General features: G+C 43.0%; 1 protein-coding gene across 1 annotated transcript in view; it reads left to right on the plus strand.

The window, feature by feature from the left end:
* Positions 1–312: 312 nt before the first annotated feature.
* Positions 313–20,853, plus strand: part of camk1ga (calcium/calmodulin-dependent protein kinase IGa) — a 32,296-nt gene continuing 11,755 nt past the window's right edge. Inside the window, exons 1-4 of the mRNA XM_034083751.2 lie at positions 313–348; positions 1,769–1,880; positions 19,060–19,185; positions 19,396–19,470. Of these exons, the coding sequence (XP_033939642.1) occupies positions 1,795–1,880; positions 19,060–19,185; positions 19,396–19,470 (287 nt within the window). The 5' untranslated portion in view covers positions 313–348; positions 1,769–1,794. The remainder of the gene's footprint in view (positions 349–1,768; positions 1,881–19,059; positions 19,186–19,395; positions 19,471–20,853) is intronic.

Raw genomic sequence — 20,853 nt, forward strand, 5'->3', positions numbered from 1 at the left:
CATACTATATGACCCATTTGACACAAAAAAGAAAACAATGTTTAGTTGCAATGTATTATTAGCTAAATCTCTTACATTTTTTGAATGAACATAAACTCAAATTAAGCGGAGAATGAACTATAATGAACACATTTATTGGCAAGAATTGTGTTTCAGTTTAATCAAAGGGGAACAACTTTGTAGATGGCGTGAGGCAGTTGTCAAGGGTCTTTGAATGCAGCACGGTTGATTGACTGATGGCCGAGGCCCCTCCCCCCGCTCCTGAGCTCAGCAGCCTGTGTAGAGAAACAGTCAGCTGAGTCAGGTGCCGCGGAAACCTCAGCGCTAACACACTCCGCCGCCCGTCAGGTAAAAACTCTCTTTATTACACCAAACAAAGTACATTTACTGTAAATGTAAGGTATTATGGATAAAATTCGTTTCTCTTTGTTGTACAAATGTGCCTCGTGCTCTCATCCTAATTGAGTTGTACCATTTAGCATCCTACCTACATGTTTAATAGTAAACCCCCATAGACAGACCAACCGTCCTCTTGACTTTAGACAAACTGCACATTTCAACAAAGGCTACTGTCAGTTCTTTACACGCTTTACCCTGTTTGCTGGATTTTAGTATGCTTGTCTGTATATCTATCATTGTATGTATATCATCACACCTTGGTTCCATAATCATTTAATTTTATAATACTATTGAAACAAATGTTTAACGTTATAGTAGCTTGAAGAGTCTTAAGCAGCATTATAGCTTTAGGAAACAAAACAACTATTTTAGAGCAGGACTAAATTAGAGTTAAATATATGTGCCAAATGGACCTATACACATTTTCTTGTCTTATAAAGTTGAAGAATTCAGCGAACATATATATTGTGAATTATCAGCTGATTATTATTTTTTAAATAAAAGTTGTATATTATCAGAATGTAATCTCATAAATGTGAAAATGATTTTCTGAAACAGTGTCTTTAATTATTTTCATAATTTCAATGTCAATGTTTGGACGTGTTGCTGCATTTCAAATCATATTTATATCATCAAATTGTAAGGCAGAGTTCATTGGCCTTTCAATTCTAGGATATAATAGACCCAGTTGTTGTCCTGTCAGGGAATCAGCCACTAATCTGTTTCCACAAACAGACAGAAAGGGTGAGCACAGGTGGAAGGAGGGAGGGCAGGACGATAGGCTGGGAAGATGTACTAACCACTGCTTTTCACCTCTCTAATCTCCTGGCTTCTTGAATCGTGTGTAACTGATAGGGACAAATAGGCTTTACCCAGGCAGGGACTGACCTGAGTCTTGGAAATGCAATTGTTTATGTAAGCGAAACAGGTGGGGGGGTTAGGAAACTGGGAATGGTGAGGGAGAAAGGCTTAGGACCCCCTCCCCTAATGACTTTGTTTATCAGGTATGTTTGACCATATCAAAGAAGGTGATTGCAAAACATGTGTGTTTTCTGATTAGCTCCCCCTTTGAACAGCACACAACCTGCAATATCAGGTGATGAATAATACGGCTGGAGATGCTGATGAAATTATGAATCAAATTCGGTTTGATTAATTTATAAACATGTAAAAGGTAAGGTAAAAGGTAAGGTAAGGTAAAACTCAGTATGTAGTAAAACACATAATGCCAAGATGCATACATTCACAGAATACGATTTCTTTAGGGCTTAACTTTAGCTTAGCACATTCATGTGGGGACAGATAATGCATCATGAAGTCTCCCCGTTTCTTTATTAAATGTGTAAATCATTCTTGTCATCTGCTTCAGGAGTCTACGGCAACGTCAGAGCCAGAATGAGGCGGAAGGAGATCATCTGCAGCTGGAAGAAAAGCACCAGTAATATCAGAGATGTGTTCGACTTTAAGGGGAAAATGGGATCGTAAGTACACCCTTTTACGTGTGTGAAAATGGCAGTTGCTAACAAGTGACTAGATGGGATACAGAGGTTATTAGCAACTTAAAGTGTAAAACCCAGGGACAATCGTTCACTCGTGACTCATGACTCCAAAGACACTTTGCAGTCATGCGGCCATGGTTTAGTCCAGGGCTTCTCAAACTCTGGACCAAGGTCCGGATCCGGACCGAAATGCAAATCAATACGGACCAAACTCTGTGTCCCATTATAAATACAAAAAAAAATAATTATAAAAATAAAAATTCTGATTTAAATTAAAGTGGACCTATCATGCTATATTGGAAAAATATATTGTAGGGCCACACCTATACAAAACATGTCTGTGAAGTTCTTTTTTCAAAATACCAAACAGATCACCCATTGTAGTCATGCCTCATACAGCTCAAACCCCTCTTTTGCAGCCCTGTTAGAGAAATGCGGATTTTGGGTCCTTAGCTTGAAAAAAAAAAAAAAAGGAGACGGAGCTAATGCCTGATCAGAATTCTACCGGAGATAAAGTTAAATTCTGCTGTGATAAAACGCCATCCTGTTCTAAACCACATCAAAGATTATTTCTGAAACAGTATGGAGATCAAATGCTTTTTCTCTTGCGGGTTTATCACAAGGTGAGTTCTTTTTTTATTTCCTGCTTTTTAAACACATGTGCTCTCCAGTACAGGTTAGCTCTGAGTGTTAGCGAGGCTTGCTAATGTAAACAAAGACGAGATTACGTCCAAAACACGTCAGGCATTGTTTCTGATAGCAACTTTCTGTGGGTCCGCCGCCTATTTGACGTCAGATCCGCAGCAAATCTGTATCCGCTCGTTGTACACCCGTTTTTAAAAGATTTGGGTACGGAGGAAAAGAGAGAGGCTTTTATTTTCTGACGCTGGGTGAGTTCCCCGACTCACCGGGGACACATATTTATGTATAAAAGACATCACAAAGTGCACTTTGCATGATAGGTCCCCTTTAATATATATTTTCTCTTGTCTGACGCGTTGTGAGAATGAACGTGCATATATATTTACTTGTGTGCGCGAGCCTGACACGCATTGCAGACCGCAAGTTAACTGCAAGTTTACCTTGACTTTCTAATGCTTCTAATGCCATTTTTGCCGAGGTTCAAGACATTGGCTACAGACAAACAGTGCCATTTCTCCCACTAGTTCAAGCCATCATACTGTATGTATGTATTGAATGTGTGTGTGTATACAGGGGCGCCGTTTACAGACAGGCAAGTGCTTGGACCAGAAGGGGGCCCCCAAATAAAGTAGATTAATCCAATCCAATCCAACTTTATTTATATAGCACTTTAAAACCTCCAGACCAAAGTGCTGTACAGAGAGATACATCAAATACAAAATCACACAGCTCAGCTCACAAAACATAAAATAAATAAATACATTTAAAATAAAAGATACAAAACAAACCAGAATAAACGTAACAATTTCAAAAAAATACATTTTTAAAAAAAACATAAAAAACATTAAGAAAGTCCACAGCAACGACAACATGAAACACCCTTTCATTTACTGCAACGACATGTCGGCCCCATGCTCGCCAAAACTGCTTCTTAATTTCAGTTTCGTTGCTCCGCTCCGACTTTACTGGCATTTATCCGCCTTGTATAAAATTCACAAGTGGACCTTTAATAAAAAAGTTTGAGTACCCCTGGTTTAGTCCATATACAGTTAGCTTTTTCTTCTGTTATAACATTTATGCTTCAATTCAAAGATCATGAATCATAAAAATGGGTTCATTTTTGCGGATTATCTTGCTGAACAAAACACATAAGAATAATTATATTGGTTGTTTGTTTAGGCAATCAGGGAGATGCTGCAGTGCCAACAGGTTGTAGTGTATTGGAATTCAACTTTAACCTGTTAAACCCCAAGGTCCCCGTCGGCGGGAACCCTGTTTTTTTTTTTCACGACACTGTGTCTCAGGGGATCTTAATATTTAAGAACCTATTAATGTGTTATACCAGATTAACAGAAATAATCTCAGCTAACTGACGATACAAACCATTTTTACCAAAACAAAACACAAGTCTCATAAGAAGCATCTAAATGACCCCTTAGCGAAAAATGCTAACGGACATTGGCACAGAACTCAAGATAAAAGTACCCTTATTACTTATCGTAGCTGCACATACAAGATATCCGATTAAAGCTGAGGTTCCACAGATTATTTAGGTATATAGTATCATCACTGAGTCATCCGAACTCGCGACAGGGGAAGAAAATACAGACATCACAACACGTACCTTTACGGAGCTTCTAGGGAGATCGTCTCACCGTAGCTGTCAATCTGATCAAAAGACGTGTTCAATGGCATTAAAACCAGAAAAAACGCGGCTGAATCGGTTGATCCATAGGTTTTTAACGTCTCTGTATAAAAAAATGATTTAATTTATAATCCATAATTCCATTTTTATGTAAAAATCCGAGAGTAAAAGTTAGTTGCTAATGGTAGCCACCAGAGTGGCTGCTGCTTCCGGTCTAGGCTATGCGGCAGTCTAACACACACACATTACCAAATAAGGACTATGTGGGAGTTTCCCTCGATTCCATTAGCTATGATGGTCAGAAAGAGATGTCACATGTCAAAATCCAGCAAGGGGGGCCAGAGATATGGAAAATCCACCCAAATGGCCCCAGAAGAGGCTAAATCTGTCTAAAAAGGTCAAATATCACTTGTTTTGCATCAATCTTAATACAGGGTACTTATTATATGTTGTACTTTGGATTCATAAAGCTTTTAGTCTACTAACCTATCATCCAAGGTTAGTTTTCCAGTCATGAGAATCATCAGCCAGTGAAGAAAACATTGTGTAATGTCTTCTGACACGGCACAGACAGAAAGGGGCAAAACAATTATGCTATTTAGTTGCATCATAGCAAAGGTAGAATCTAATATGCTGATGTTGACCCGGCGTTTCCGCCAGGGGGGCGTCATTTGACGCCCTTATTCAGCTCGGGATGCCCTGAACTGGAGCTGAGGGCATCCAAAAATATTAATAATTCGAGAGAAGATCGAGAGTTTTTATCGCTTGAAATTACGAAAAGGACAAGGACATCCCTCTGTTGGAGGGGCAAAGGAGTCTGGGGGGATTCTTTTCGGAGTATTGAAGATCGTTTCCCCGACATCGAAGTTGCCTGCTACAGCACAACACGGAACGTGCACGATTTGGACTCGATGAGCGGTGCTAGTAGAGCACGCACGTGAGCTGCGAGCACCAGAGCCTCGCAGCGGAGAAACTGAGGCTCCGTGGTAAACTGTGGTAACATGGAGAGCCGTTTGGGAGCCAAATGATCCGGCTCACTAACGTAAAAAGACGGTATCTATAAGGGACGGTTCAAGTCAAAATTCAAGCGCCCCCCCCTCTCAGCCCTGGTCTGGTGGAAACACTGGGTTGACCCATACTACTTCAACTTGAGACTGGCTTCATATCACCACTCAGTAAGAATGCTATTAACACTTGCTGTTAGGTTACCTGTAGGTGTCGCCTCCTCAGAGCTGTCCTGCAAAGCTACTTAAAACCCTGTGTGTGTGTGTGTGTCCTAGTTCCTGAGCACTGACGTAAGAACAGTGGGAACATCCTAGCACCACTTCATTATAGGATTAAAAGCCTGACTCATTTAATTGCTGGATGAGTGCACCATATGAAGGGAGGTGTGTGAACAGGTATACCTAGGTGTGTGTTTGTGCTAACATTGTTAATCAATTAATGGCGTACTAACACTACTTAGCAAAGAGGCATTCCGTTTTCAATTAAAGGGGCACTGTGCAATGCCTGGCCACATGCTCCAGATAAATAAGGGCAGCATTTTACTTTACGTTGAGAAGCTACTACTAACTAACAGCACGGCAAGAATACACAAAAGTCGACAAAACTGAATCATAGCTGAAAGGCGGTCAAAATAACACTGCTGTCTTGTAACCTTCACTGGTGGCACTGCCTATAGTTTGCCACCTGTGTGTGTTAGCCGACTGTGTTCCCGCCTCCCCGCCACTAGAACACCAGAGAAACCTTCAGTTATATCTCTCACAGGCTCCGCCCTCTACTGGACTCTATGGGTACTACCCTCTATGCAAGCATTCACCTACTGAGATTTCTATAGACGTAGCCGGCCCCGGGGCGGGCCTACCTGAATGCGCGTGCATCTCACCGTATAAAAGGAGGCCTCGCCTCCTGACTATCATCCCTTTCTCTTCAGCGAGCGGGAAACATCTGAAGCAGAGATAAGACGTTTGAAAGAAGAAGAAAGAGTTATCATATCTCCAGGGAGTCGCCACTGCTAGAGACCCGGGCCTGTCCTTCGTGCCCTAGCTGAAATAGCGGGCGCCGACCCCCACCACCTTTGCTTCGAGTGTTTGGGGGACCAGGATATGGCCGAGGCGGTGCCATTCACGTTCGCCATTACTTCCGGGTCCGGCGTCCATGGAAGTCCACAGCCCAGGGCTGTACTCTCCCTGGATGATGATCATGGCGGCGGGTGTGTGGGCTACTCAGTCATTGCTAGAGATGCCCCCGCCTCACCAGGTCAGAGCGATTATTGGGCCGTAAGGCCGAATAAGTAGCTTGGTCCACGGGCCTTGCCCCAGGCCCGGTTCCCCCGGGGACTGGTGCTCGGTGGCTTCACATGATATAGGGTTGACCCTACTTCATCGTGAGAGTGGCCGCGGTGCGTTCAAGGACCTCCGCAGGAGAACGGTGGTTTACGTTTGTAAACTCTAGTTCTAGAGTGATGTGTGTGTGTGTGGGAAAAATGCATTCAGTAAAAACGATTGCATTTATCCCAGAGTAAGAGTCATCTCTCTCCACAATTCCACTTTTCCCCATAATGTCCATTTCAAAGAGACGGCATTGTGACGGCTCAGTAGAGAGAAGTGTCACTGCAGCGCGCGCTCCTCCTCCACAGGCTTTCCTAACAAAAGTTAGGGGGCCAGCTGGGGGGGCAAGGCTCTACAGTGGGGGGGCAGCTGCCCCGTTCAGGGAACTTAGTAAAACACACTACGCCTATAAAGACTCCGATTGATGCTGTTTACTGTAGTGGTGAGAACAGCGTTATGGTGGAGCGCGCGCTCACACAAGAGCGTGCGGCGGTGCGTTCAGGGTCCTCAGTAAATAATCGGCCCTTTCTGTGTCGACCCTCCATGGGCAACTTCGCGGGGAGTTTTGCGGCGGAACGGGTCACCAGAAAGTAGCTTCATAGCTGTCCATTAACACAATGTTATGGGGAATGGAAACTCATCTGTGTGCTAACAAGGTGTAGGGACAGGATGCTGAAACAGGGCTATTCACTCCAGTTTTGCAGCGTCCCACTGTACCACATGTCTGTACACTGTATCACATGGACCACTGTCTTATGGGTGTCCCACTGGACACAAGTGGTAAATCTGTCCTCCCGGGAGGAGAGGGGTTTCCTCTCAGCAGAGATTCAGGCTCTGGTGCAGAAACAGGCTGTGTCTGTTGTGCACCCTCAGCACAGAGAAGAGGGTCTTTATTCCATGTGCTTCCTGTTTCTCAAGAAGACAGGGGAATTCAGATCTATTCTAGATCTCCGCGGCCTGAATCGCCACATTTCCTGCAGGAAATTCCGCATGTTAACTATGAAACAGTTACTAGGGCTTGTGCAGCCAGGCGATTGGTTCACCACCATCGACCTGAAAGACGCGTACTTTCATGTAGAAATTGCTCCAGAGCACAGAAAGTGTCTGCGTTTTGCCTTCCAGGGGATAGCCTACGAGTACAACAGAGTACCGTTCGGCTACTCCCTATCCCCATGCGTAATTCAGCAAATGTGTAGCCACAGCGTTTAAACCGCTGCGCGCCCACGGCATGAGAGTTTTCTTTTACTAGACGACCTCATAGTCATGGCTGGGTCCCGGGAACAGGCAATGTTTTGCACAGCACAATTGATCACACACCTAACCAGATTAGGCTTTGCGATCACCTCCAGAGGGGGTCTCCACTGGGACGGATGACCTCCTACATCACAGTGTTCACGGACGCATCCAGAACAGGATGGGGAGGGACCTGCCTGAAGAGGGCTATAGGTGGGTGCTGGGCTCTAACAGAGTCTCGACACAGCAACCTCCTCGAGCTACGGACGGTAGTGTTAGTCCTCCAGCATTTCAAGGGAGACATGTAATGGTCAGGAGCGACAACAGCACCACAGTGGCTTATATCAACAGGCAGGGCGGAGTCCGCTCCGCTGCCTTGTTGGCCACAGCGGAGAGGCTGTGGTTATAGGCTTCAGAGGTGGTGTTCTCCCTGAGAGCCCTCCATATCCCGGGACTGGAGAACAGGGGGACTGACCTCAGGTCGAGGGGCGGCCCCCTGCCAGGTGAATGGACGCTGAATGGATGCAATCGGGGCATTACCCACTCTCGGCCAACCTCTCCAGGCCTGGCTCCTGAGAGGGACAGGCTGAGACAGGGTGGATTATCTGACAGTGTTATTCAGTCTATCCAGGCAGCTAGAGCTGGATCCACCACAGCCTGTTACAGGCCAAAGTGGCTGGGATTCCAGCGATGGTGTGAGGAGCGGGGAATAGAGCCCCTATTTTGTGAGCTAGGCTCTGTTTTGTCCTTCTTACAGTTATTGGTGGACAAAGGGCTGGCGCATTTCAGAGTGAAGGTGTATGCAGCAGCCATCTCGTCCTGTCATGAGGGATTTCGTGGCAGGTCAGCCTTTAGTCAACCACTGATGTCGCGGTTTTTACAGGGGGTCAGGAGGCTGCGCCCTGTAGTGCACGCCTCCACCCCGCAGTGGGACCTGCCCCTAGTGCTCGAGGCTCTGGCCTCGGGGCCGTTTGAGCCTCCGGAGCTCTCCTCTCTGAAAGCATTGTCGTGGAAAATATCTTTGCTTCTTGCCTTAACGTCAGCCAAAAGAGTGTCCGAGTTAACTGCTCTGTCGGTGCACCCGAGTTGTTTACTAACTCGGGGTGACCAGCGCGGCGCGACACTTAGATGAACCCCTCCTTTGTGCCTAAAAACCTAAGGAGAGCGTTCTGGTCGAGGGCTATTCAGTTTGGGGGTTTTAGTCTCCCCCCCATGGTGGGGCCAGGGAGGCTAAACTGCACCTCCTCTGTCCGGTGCGTGCGCTAGCTTGTTATGTGGAGCGCACAGCTGCCCTTAGACGCACTGAACAGCTGTTTGTGTGCTTCGGGGGCGGTGTGATCGGGAAAGCTCTGTCCAAGAAACGCCCGGCAGGCTGGCTCTGCGAGTGCATTGCACATGCCTACGGACAGGCGGGGAGAGCCTGCCCCACGGGGATTCATGCACACTCCACACGGGCTGTGGCTGTGTCAACAGCCTTATTCAACGCTGTGAGTGTGGAGGATATATGCACGGCGGCGTCTTGGTCGACACCAGGCCCCTTCATAAGGTTTTATCTCTTGGACATGTCTGGCTCTTTCTCCTCGTCTGTGCTTGCTGGGGCAGCACAGGATTTGTTACGTATTGTAACCCTTGTCATATTAGCACAGGCGGAGCCCTCTACTCAGGGCACTGTCTGTCCATATCGCTCGCTGAAGAGAGGTGTAGGATGATAGTATAATCAGCGGCGAACCGCTTCAATACGTGTATTTCGGTGTATTCACGGCATTCATTTGGTTATTCTACAGTATTGTTGTTTTATAGTTATTTGTTAATGTAACCCAATTTGTGTTCTTTAAAATTTAAAAGGATGTTGCATTGTGTTTGTTACTTTCGTTGCAGTTGTACAGTATATGTCTTTAGTGTAATTTGGCTTGGCTTCCTATTTATGGATATGCTTTTATTTTGAAGGAGAGTTAGCACAGTTGACTGGACGTTGTTGTTGCATTGGAAACAAAGTGACGGAGATTAACGGAGAAAAGTGATAGAGTGGCGAAGTCCCTCCCCTTCCGGGGGAGCTCCATGGGACCTTATTTCGGAAAAATTATGCATTGAAGTCAATGGAAAGAGAAAGATTATCTTTCGATCCCATTTTAATTGTGCCACGAATTACACATATGATGTTTGTCAATTTTGCAAGTAAAACAAATAAAAACACATTTTTTGTGTGAAACGCTTAATGAAGCTCTGGTCTCGCAGACTCTCACAACAACACACGTCACCAAGATGGCCGTCACTACTGTCTTGTCAAAAAAGGGATTGACTACCCTCACTATCAACACAATGAAACACGTCCAGAAGAATGTTATGCAAAGCTGCCTGCCTACCTTCCTTTGATTCTCTCTGAACTGCCTGATCTTTTTAATGTTTAATGTCAACCATTTGTGCAGATAGCATGAAGTAGAACAGATCGCCGGTGCTAATGTAGCGTTAGCATTTCTCCCCCGGGCTTAGATGGTGTATTATAGAATGATCACACCGGTGTGACAGTACTCTTCAAAGTGTTCACGAAATATGACTACTACTCTTACTGTTTAACATTTTGGGTTACTTGATGTTACTTCATGTTAAGGCTAAGACTGTAATGCTAACTAACGTGCTTGCTACTAGCTAGGTAGCTAACTTGATCCAGCCAGACACTCCTGGTCCTTTCATCAGACGGGAAGCGAAAGAACGAGCAAGACCCATTGCTGGTATGATAACAACCTGGTACTAAGCACACAGGCATCTTGTTAAAGTTATCTTATCTTAGCTATCTCTTATATTTAGCGGAGGAAAACAATTGTGACATCAGTTATGACATCACTTACGCGACTCTGGGATTTGTAGTCTTTCTTTCTATTTTTTTTTCATAGTCTTATATTTCAACAGTTTTATGACAAACTGTGACTTTTTTGACATGGAAATCAATCAATCAATCAAACAATCAATCAATGTTTATTTATATAGCCCAATATCACAAATGTTACATTTGTCTCAGTGGTCTTCACAGTGTGTACAGAATATCAGTATGACAATATGACACCCTCTGTCCTTAGACCCTCACATCGTACAAGGAACAACTCCCACAGTTTAAAGGGGAAAATGGGAGAAACCTCAGGGAGAGCGACAGAGGAGGGATCCCTCTCCCAGGACAGACAGACGTGCAATAGATGCCGTGTGTAAATTGAAAAGATAATACATTTGCAACATAGGTAGTCCAAATGTTTGGAAATGCATGTGTGTATAATAGGAAGATGAATCCACGAGGATATCCATCCAGGACCTATGATCCAGGACCACAGCCCCAACTCAAGATCCAGGGCTCGCGATCCAGGACACAGGACCACAGCAACAGGATCATCCATGACTCCGGATCCCGGCGTATAAAGACACCAAAAAGAAAGAAATGTGGGGAAGCTGGGTTAATCGGAACATGAGAGTACACAGGTATAGACAGAGAGAAGGAAGAAGTAAGATGTCCCCCGACAAACTAAGCCTATATCAGCAAAACTAGGGGCTGAATCTAATCAGCCCTAACTATAAGCTTTATCGAAAAGGAAGGTCTTAAGCGCACTCTTAAAAACGGTTAGGGTGTCTGCCGCCCGAACACAAACTGGAAGCTGATTCCACAAATGTGGAGCTTGATAAGAAAAGGCTCTGGCTCCCATTGTACTTTTAGAGACTCTAGGAACAACCAACAACCCTGCATTCTTGGAACACAATGCCCTAGTAGGACAGTAGGGTATAATGAGTTCTTTAAGGTAAGATGGCGCCTGCCCATTAAGGGCTTTGTAGGCGAGAAGAAGAATTTTAAATTCTATCCTGTGTTCTATAGGGAGCCAGTGTAAGGCAGACAGAACAGGAGTAATGTGGTTCCTTTTCCTAACTCTGGTTAGTACACGAGCTGCAGCCTTTTGAATCAGCTGAAGCGACTTAACTGACTTCTTGGTACACCCTGATAATAAGGAGTTACAATAATCCAGCCTTGAAGTAACAAATGCATGGACTAGTTTCTCTGCATCGTTTTGAGGCAAGATATGCCTGATTTTTGCAATGTTACGTAGATGAAAGAAGGCGGTCCTTGAAATTGATTTTATGTGGGCGTTAAAGGATAAATCCTGATCAAATATAACACCAAGATTCCTTACAGTCTCACTGGAAGCCAAATTAAGGCCATCCATAGTTAGTATATCTTTAGATAATTTGTTTCGTAGATTCTTCGGGCCAAGTACAATAACTTTGTTTAAAACTCACGTTTTGGTCGTGTTTAACATCAAAAAGTTTAAGGTCATCCACGTTTTTAAGTCCTTGAGGCAGTCTTGAATTGTATTTAGATGATTCATTTCATCAGGCTTGATTGATAAATATAGTTGAGTATCATCCGCATAACAATGAACATTTACAGAATGATTCCTTATAATATTGCCTAACGGAAGCATATATAATGTGAACAAAATAGGTCCAAGCATTGAGCCCTGTGGCACTCCATGGCTAACTTTGGTTTGCGTGGAAGATTCATCATTAACACGTACAAACTGAGAGCGTTCAGATAGATAGGACCTAAACCAGCCTAAAGCAGTTCCCTGTATGCTAACTAAGTGCTCTAGTCTTTGCAATAGGATATCATGGTCGATAGTATCAAATGCAGCACTGAGATTGAGCAAAACAAGAATAGAGACAAGTCCCTTGTCTGAGGCTATTAGAATGTCATTTGTGACTTTAACCAGAGCTGTCTCTGTTCTATGATGTGTTCTAAAGCCAGACTGAAAATCTTCAAATAAATCATTGTTTCTTAAGTAATCACACAACTATTTTGCGACCACTTTCTCAAGAATTTTTGAGAGGAACGGAAGATTAGAAATAGGTCTACAGTTGGCTAAAACCTCTGGATCGAGGTTGTGCTTTTTAAGAAGCGGTTTTATCACTGCTACTTTGAATGATTGTGGAACATAGCCTGATAATAAAGACATATTCATAATATTTAATAAAGAAGTGCTAATTAATGGAAAAACTTCCTTCAACAGCTTAGTTGGAATTGGGTCTAACATGCACGTTGATGGTTTAGAAGAGAGAATCATTGAATTTAATTGTTCAAGGTTTATGGCTGAAAAGCATTCTAGTGTAATATTAGAACTTACGTTTCCGGGAGCTGTTGATAACACTATACTGGTCAAAGGCAAGAGGTCATTAATTTTGTTTCTAAGAGTAACAATTTTATCGTTAAAAAAGCACATAAAATCATTACTACTGAGTGCTATGGGAATAGAAGGCTCAATCGAGCTGTGGCTCTCTTGTCAGCTTGGCTACAGTGCTGAAAAAAAATCTTGCATTATTCTTATTCTCATCTATTAATGAAGAGTAGTAGGCTGCTCTCGCTTTACGCAGTGCTTTCTTATATTCATTGTGAGTAATATGCCAAATTAAACGATATTCTTCAACGCCATATCCTTTCAAGTTGTCTCGACTTTTGCTTTATTTTGCGGGTTTCGGCATTATGCCATGAAGCTAATCTATGTTGTTTTATTTTATTCTTTTTCAAAGGAGCAACAGAGTCTAATTTTATTTGCAGCGCATCTATAGCACTATCAACAACATGATCAATTTGGGGTGGTGTACATTTTGTATAAGTTTCCTCCCCTACATGCAGACATGCTATCGAGTTAAGTATTGGTGGAATCTCTTCCTTAAATGTGGCTATAGCACTAACAGATAGGTTTCTGCTGCAGGAGCTTTTGACTAATGCTTTGTAGTCTAGTAACAGTATTTCAAAAGTTACTAAGAAATGGTCGGATAAAGCAGGATTATGCGGTCCGACTAATAGTTGCTCAATTTCAATACCATAAGTCAGAACAAGGTCGAGAGTGTGATTATAGCAGTGGGTTGGTTTATTTACACGCTGACAGAAACCAACAGAATCTAATATAGAGTTAAATGCAACAGTAAGGCTATTTTTATCGTCGTCAACATTAATATTAAAGTCACCTACGATAATTACTTTATCTGTTTTAAGTACCAAAGTTGCTAAAAACTCAGAGAATTCTGATAAGAATTCTGAATAAGGACCTGGTGCACGGTACACTGTAACAAAAAAGATTGGCTGCAAAGTTTTCCAGGTCGGATGCGTAAGACTAAAAACGAGACTTTCAAAGGAGGTATAATTTAATTTTGGTTTAGTATTGATAAGTAAACTTGAGTCAAATATTGTTGCAACTCCACCTCCTCGGCCTCGAAGAATATGAGTATTGATATGGCTGGGTGGAGTGGCCTCATTTATGCTGACATATTCTTCATGTCTCAACCAAGTTTCAGTGAGACAGCATATATCAATATTATAATCTGATATTAAATAATTTACCAATATTGTTTAGATGCTAGAGATCTTATGTTTAAGAGACCACATTTAATCTTCTTGTTTTGTTGCACTGTAGTAGTTGTTACATTTACTTTTATTAGGTTCTTATGTATGACACCTCTATTAGGTTTTACCTTAAATTGTCCTTGGGCAGACACACACACCGCTAATATTGGGTTCGAGATTCCTATGGATGACTGCCTAGGAGAGAGCGCAGAGAAGCGTGTAAGAATGCGACTCCGCCTCCTGGTCTCAACTCCAGTTTGTCATGGATTAAGTCCACAAAGCCCTGAAATGTTTGCCGAAATTAGATTTGCACCTTCCAAAGTAGGATGAATGCCGTCTCTCTTAATCAGACTAGGTTTTCCCCAGAAGGCTGTCCAATAATTACGAAGCCCACATTATTTGCTGGGCACCACCAAGACAACCAGCGCTAAAATGATGACATGCGGCTATACATGTCATCATTGATCAGATTGGGGAGGGGACCAGAGAAGATTACGGTGTCCGACATTGTTTTAGCATAACTACACACCGACTCCACATTAAGTTTGGTGCATTCTGATTGGCGTAAACGAACATCATTACCACCGACGTGAATAACAATCCTATTTACGTTTATTTTTAGCCAGCCGTTTAAGATGCGCCTCAACGTCGCCCGCTTTGGCCCCCGGAATGCATGTGACTGTGGAGGCTTCGGTCTCTAAATTCACGTGCCTCATAATAGAGCTACCAATAACCAGAGTTGGCTTCTCAGCGGGTGTCTCGCTGAGTGGGGAATATCTGTTAGATACGTGAACGGGTTGGTGGGGACCTGCGGGGTTCGCGTTATGCCCCTTCTGAACAGTCACCCAGTCTCCCTGCTGCTCGGGAGTTGCCGGGGGATGGCTAAGAGGAGCTACCTTTTGCCGGTCCGCACCGGCTAACATGGGCTTTACTGTAGCTGAGTTACTTTCTAAGCGGAGCCGGGCTTCTATGGTTATGATTCCCGCCTCCAACCTAACAACTATACTACATTTAACACATGTATCGGTACCAGTAAAGGAGGTAGGGAAGTAACTAAACCCGAGGGTGGGGAAAGAGCCATGGCTAGCTATCAAGCTAAAGTAGCTACCGTTAGCAAACCCGAAAAGAGTGTAGGCAACTGTGGAGTTACAGTCGCTAAGAGAAGGAGAGTTGTGAGTGCTTAAGCTGTAGTAACGTGTGATTACAACGTCAGGCAGTTGCCGTGATCAAGAGTTTTAAAACGATCGATTAAGTTAAGATAATAAGCTATCAGCAACAGAACAGGCACACAGGATACCCGGAGGTGACAACAACAACAACCGGAAGTTACAACATGCTTACCGCAATAGTGGTCCGTGTAGAAACACTTGGATTCATTCAAATGATTTTTTAAGATTGACAAACATCACATGCGTAATTCATGACACAATTAAAATGGGATCGAAAGATACGTTTTCTCTCTCCATTGACTTCAATACATAATTTTTCCAAAATAATGTCCAATGGACCGGAAGTAGATGGGCGTGACTTCACCACTCTATATCTACATATAAAGACGGAGAAAGTAAACGATAACGTTTATGGTTAAGTGTTAGCACCCCCTGAAGAGGCACAAGCTCTTACGTTGATATTGGAGATTTCAATAAATTCAATTTGAAAAAAATGGGGAAAAAACAAACAAAACGAATATCCGAATAACAAAATTGAAACCCGAATAGTACTCCAACGAACGGATATTCGGGTACAGCCCTACACAACAGATGCTTGACTTTTATTTATAGCCAATCACAGCACAGTAGGGCAGATCCGGCTGCAGTCTGGTTGCATTGTGAAAATCATTGGAGAGCAGAATAAAAAAATCATAAAGTTAAAGGAGGTGGAACGGTTTGGTGTGTGAGTGAAAGCTACCTTCTGATTGGTTGGTTAGTGGAAAGATTTGACTTGTGAGGTGGTACCTAGATGGGGTGGACAGATCCCGATGGTAGCATAGAACTTGGTGAACTTTTTTCAAATCTGGTTAAATCTATTATTTATTTATTCTTTAGGATCAAAAAGTGACCCATGTCATGCCTGGGGCAACTCTTTTCTCAATATCTCGCAGTCCTGGTGTCCACAGAAGAGATCCACAGTTATTTTAAGGACTATAAAAGTACGCTCATGCTTATGGTTTATTGAGAAGTATTTGGAGATATTATTCATCATCCTGGAAACAGTTACAGTGGGGCAAAAAAGTATTTAGTCAGCCACCAATTGTGCAAGTTCTTCCACTTAAAAAGATGAGAGAGGCCTGTAATTTTCATCCTAGGTATACCTCAAATATGAGAGACAAAATGAGAAACAAAAAATCCAGAAAATCACATTTTTAAAGAATTTATTTGCAAATTATGGTGGAAAATAAGTATTTGATCAATAACAAAAGTTCATCTCAATACTTTGTTATATACCCTTTGTTCGCAATGACAGAGGTCAAACGTTTTCTGTAAGTCTTCACAAGGTTTGCACACACAGTTGCTGGTATTTTGGCCCATTCCTCCATGCAGATCTCCTCTAGAGCAGTGATGTTTTGGGGCTGTTGCTGGGCAACACGGACTTTCAACTCCCTCCAAAGATTTTCTATGGGGTTGAGATCTGGAGACTGGCTAGGCCACTCCAGGACCTTGAAATGCTTCTTACGAAGCCACTCCTTCGTTGCCCGGGCGGTGTGTTTGGGATCATTGTCATGCTGAAAGACCCAGCCACGTTTCATTTTCAATGCCCCTGCTGATGGAAGGAGGTTGTCACTCAAAATCTCACGATTAAATGGCCCCATTCATTCTTTCCTTTACACGGATCAGTCGTCCTGGTCCCTTTGCAGAAAAACAGCCCCAAAGCATGATGGTCCCACCCCCATGTTTCACAGTAGGTATGGTGTTCTTTGGATGCAACTCAGCATTCTTTCTCCTCCAAACACGTCTAGTTGAGTTTTTACCAAAAAGTTCTATTTTGGTTTCATCTGACCATATGACATTCTCCCAATCCTCTTCTGAATCATCTAAATGCTCTCTAGCAAACTTCAGACGGGCCTGGACATGTACTGGCTTAAGCAGGGGGACACGTGTGGCACTGCAGGATTTGAGTCCCTGGCGGCGTAGTGTGTTACTGATGGTAGCCTTTGTTACTTTGGTCCCAGCTCTCTGCAGTTCATTGACTAGGTCCCCGTGTGGTTCTGGGATTAACACTTTATGACCGCTCTAAACAATGCGCAATGTGTGGGTTGTTGTCGTAGTTTGCGTTGTTGCTGTTGAGTTGTTGGTATTGCATTTGAATTGTAGTATCATTATAGAGCAAGCCAGGAAGAAAGATATGTCGTTCTGGCTCCGGAAACACTTCGAAATGTGGAGAAGTTGTGAACAATAAGGCAATTATGAGTAATATAAAAACAGTTCAATCGTTTAAGGAATAGATAGCCCAGTGGATAGAGCCGGCGGATAGAGCCGGCGGATAGAGCCGGCGGCCCGGAATAGATGTATTTTAATCATTGCTTTTCAACTTTAATAACTGATAAAAGGCCCTCTCCTCCCAAAAAAAATTCCAGCACTCTCTAGTAGTGATGTTACGTATTGCGCCGAGGCTTCGGAGCATGTGTCGAGTAATCCCCGAAGCTTTTTGTGAAGTATGTACCGAGGCTCGTATCGTTTTGGGCCAGTGACGTCACCGATGACAAACGAAGCCTCGCTGCCTGTCGATACCACGTGACTGCTTCAGGAAGCGATTCAGATCGGTTGAACCGTTGAACCACAATGCTCATAATACCCATGGATGTATAATAAGAACCATATTACCCCTCCTGTACCCGGGCCCGGTGACACGATGGAATCAAGAGAGCTCAGACCCTCACTCATATAGAGGTCGGAACATGTCATAAGTATAACCAGATACAAGCATAAATAAATGTAGGAATAAAAACATGAATAAATACAGAAATAAATACAGGAATAAATATGTTCCAGTGTTTTCAAGGAGATTCAGCGTGTGTGCTGTAGCTCAGCCTGAAAGCAGTTGACTCATGACCGCAGGGTCCCTGGTTCAACGACTGAACACGTATTTTTTGTTGTTTATAAAAGCTACAGCTAAATGAGATAATGTAGTTAATAAATGTATTCTTTGATATGGTTTAGCCTTTCTCAGGCTACAACATGGTTAAGTTTATGAATATTATTAAGGAATTCAAATCCCTCTTTGCAATGTTTACCAGCCTCCTTAGGCTTTTCAATCACAATCATTAAACTGTAATAAATACAGTATTGTTAACATGAAAATATGATTTAATGTTCGTTGTTTAGAGTTATTCTAAGGCTTTACTCAATGGGAACTCGGTATAAGATAGCACACTGTTGAGATGTCCAATCTGCCTGTTTTACACACTTTGACCAACAGGGGGTTTGTGTTCAAATGAAGCCCATGATGAAGATTCATGAGATGAACCCTTTTGCGAACCAATTGGCTGGAAAGCTTCAAAGCTTCATAAGGCTTCATCTCGCCATCACTACTCTCTACTCTCTATTCTCTTCTCAATAACCCAATACACACAATTATCAATCTTTAATTGCAAATAGAACATGATAGGGAGGTGAGGGAAGGGCTGGGGAGACCAGGTGAGGGAAGTGAGCTGATTGCAAGAGCCTGGAGGAAGGCGGGATCTGAAATGACAGGAGAGTTAAGATGAGCCACCAAACAAACAACAATATATGTGTCTAACTTGTGACAATATCTGTGTCTTAAAGTAAAGCAATTTCAAACCACAAAAACTAGTGCTTTGAACTTGAATGATAATGAAGAAATTACAACAAATAGTTTTGTCCCTAATAGTTGAATATGGTTGACCATTTCTATGGATTGTTTTCACATTAACACACACTTCACTCTGTGTATTCTGTCCTTCCTGTTTTTGTGCAGGGGGTCCTTTTCCGAGGTTTTTATGGTGAGAGAGAAGAGAACAGGAAAAATGTACGCCCTGAAATGCCTGAAGAAGAAACACCTCGCTCATAGCAACCTCGAAAATGAAATCAATGTACTGAGAAGGTAACACACACACACACACACACACACACACACACACACACACACACACACACACACACACACACACACACACACACACACACACACACACACACACACACACACACACACACACACACACGCACACACACGCACACACACGCACACACACGCACACACGCACACACACGCACACACACACATGCCTAATTCTCTTTCTTACTCTTTCAGGATACAGCACGAGAATGTGGTAGGACTGGAGGATTTCTATGAGAGCCGGACACATTATTACCTGGTCATGCAACTGTAAGAGAACTCCTAACGGTCACAAACTATTACCTTGGTAAAACTAAATATTGACAATGGGTCTAATTGAGGGTAAAAAAAATCTGCCAATAACAACAACATAGGGTTAGTGTGCTTATTTTATGTATGGAGGCTTATAGTGTCTTTCGCCCCTTAAATTAATTTCACTCTAAAGTCAGAAAGGGATTCTAAATGTTTAGGGTGCATGCTTTTGTCAACACACTCTCACTCCCTAAGCGTCCAATAGCGACGTTTGGTCAGTGTCCGTGGCGTCCAATTGTGACGCTCCTAGGCTCCTTCAGCGTCATAAAGGGACGCAAATAGCTTTCAACTGATTGCAATGTATTCCCATCTGCGTCGGGATGTGACGCTCATGGAAGCACGGCATTCGTTTATGTCGGCTGCCCTTAAAGGTAATGTGAGCGTCCATTCCCAGGAGTAAAGGATGGCAGAAGACACTACACTACCCAGAATCCCCAGCTATCGTTTGGACTACACCATGTGCTCTGTTTGACAAACCCTGTGATAGTCCTCAAGCTCTGTGATTGGAGAGTGTGCTCCGAGGGTTAAGCCGATTCTCGAACAGCACTTGAAATGGGATGGAACCACGGCAGACTGTCCAAAACTGGATTTGAACGGGTCCACCGCGTCCCCCCCCTCCCCCACCCCGTCCCCAGAACTACACATGCTGGCTATTCTGTTTCGCAACATGTTCTCTATGGCACGTCTCTACTGGGAGTTGTAGTTTTAAAAGACGTTTTCGTATTTCCCATAAGAAGTTGCCAGTATTAAGCTGTGTACATCCCTGGAGGTTTAGGGGACAGGAAACACTCACATTTAAAACATATAATTAATAAATGGGTGAAAATTGCTTGTGCCCATTATGGGCAGTATTAATATATATACCCACATGCCAGCTAAGGTCAGAAGAGCTTTATTTAACAGCTGGTCTTATGTGTGTGACCCCTGTGATAACATTACATTACATTAATTGATGAGCCTGAAACATGCACTTGTCAAGGTTCAGAGGCACATTTTGCAAATATGGCAGTAGCCATCGATCAGCTTAAGATAAGATATACTTTATTGATCCCAAGTTGGAACATTTGCGTTACATCAGCATGTGTAACAGTTAAATATGCAGTTGTGTTTATTTGAAAATCATTTAGTATAATCACACAAATTCTGTGTTTTATATTCAACAATTCTGTGTTCTTTATTTATTGATTGTTCAATACCTGACAAGGCCGGAGATGAAATATCTACATACATCTTATAAGAGTATAATACATTATGTATAATATCAGTTAAAATAAGTGCTTCAACATAGTTAACATTGCTGGAGGTATGCACACATATTGATAGATGTCTTGTAATGCACTA

Source organism: Pseudochaenichthys georgianus, chromosome 5 (assembly GCF_902827115.2).
Source record: "Pseudochaenichthys georgianus chromosome 5, fPseGeo1.2, whole genome shotgun sequence".
Classification (NCBI taxonomy): Eukaryota; Metazoa; Chordata; class Actinopteri; order Perciformes; family Channichthyidae; genus Pseudochaenichthys; species Pseudochaenichthys georgianus.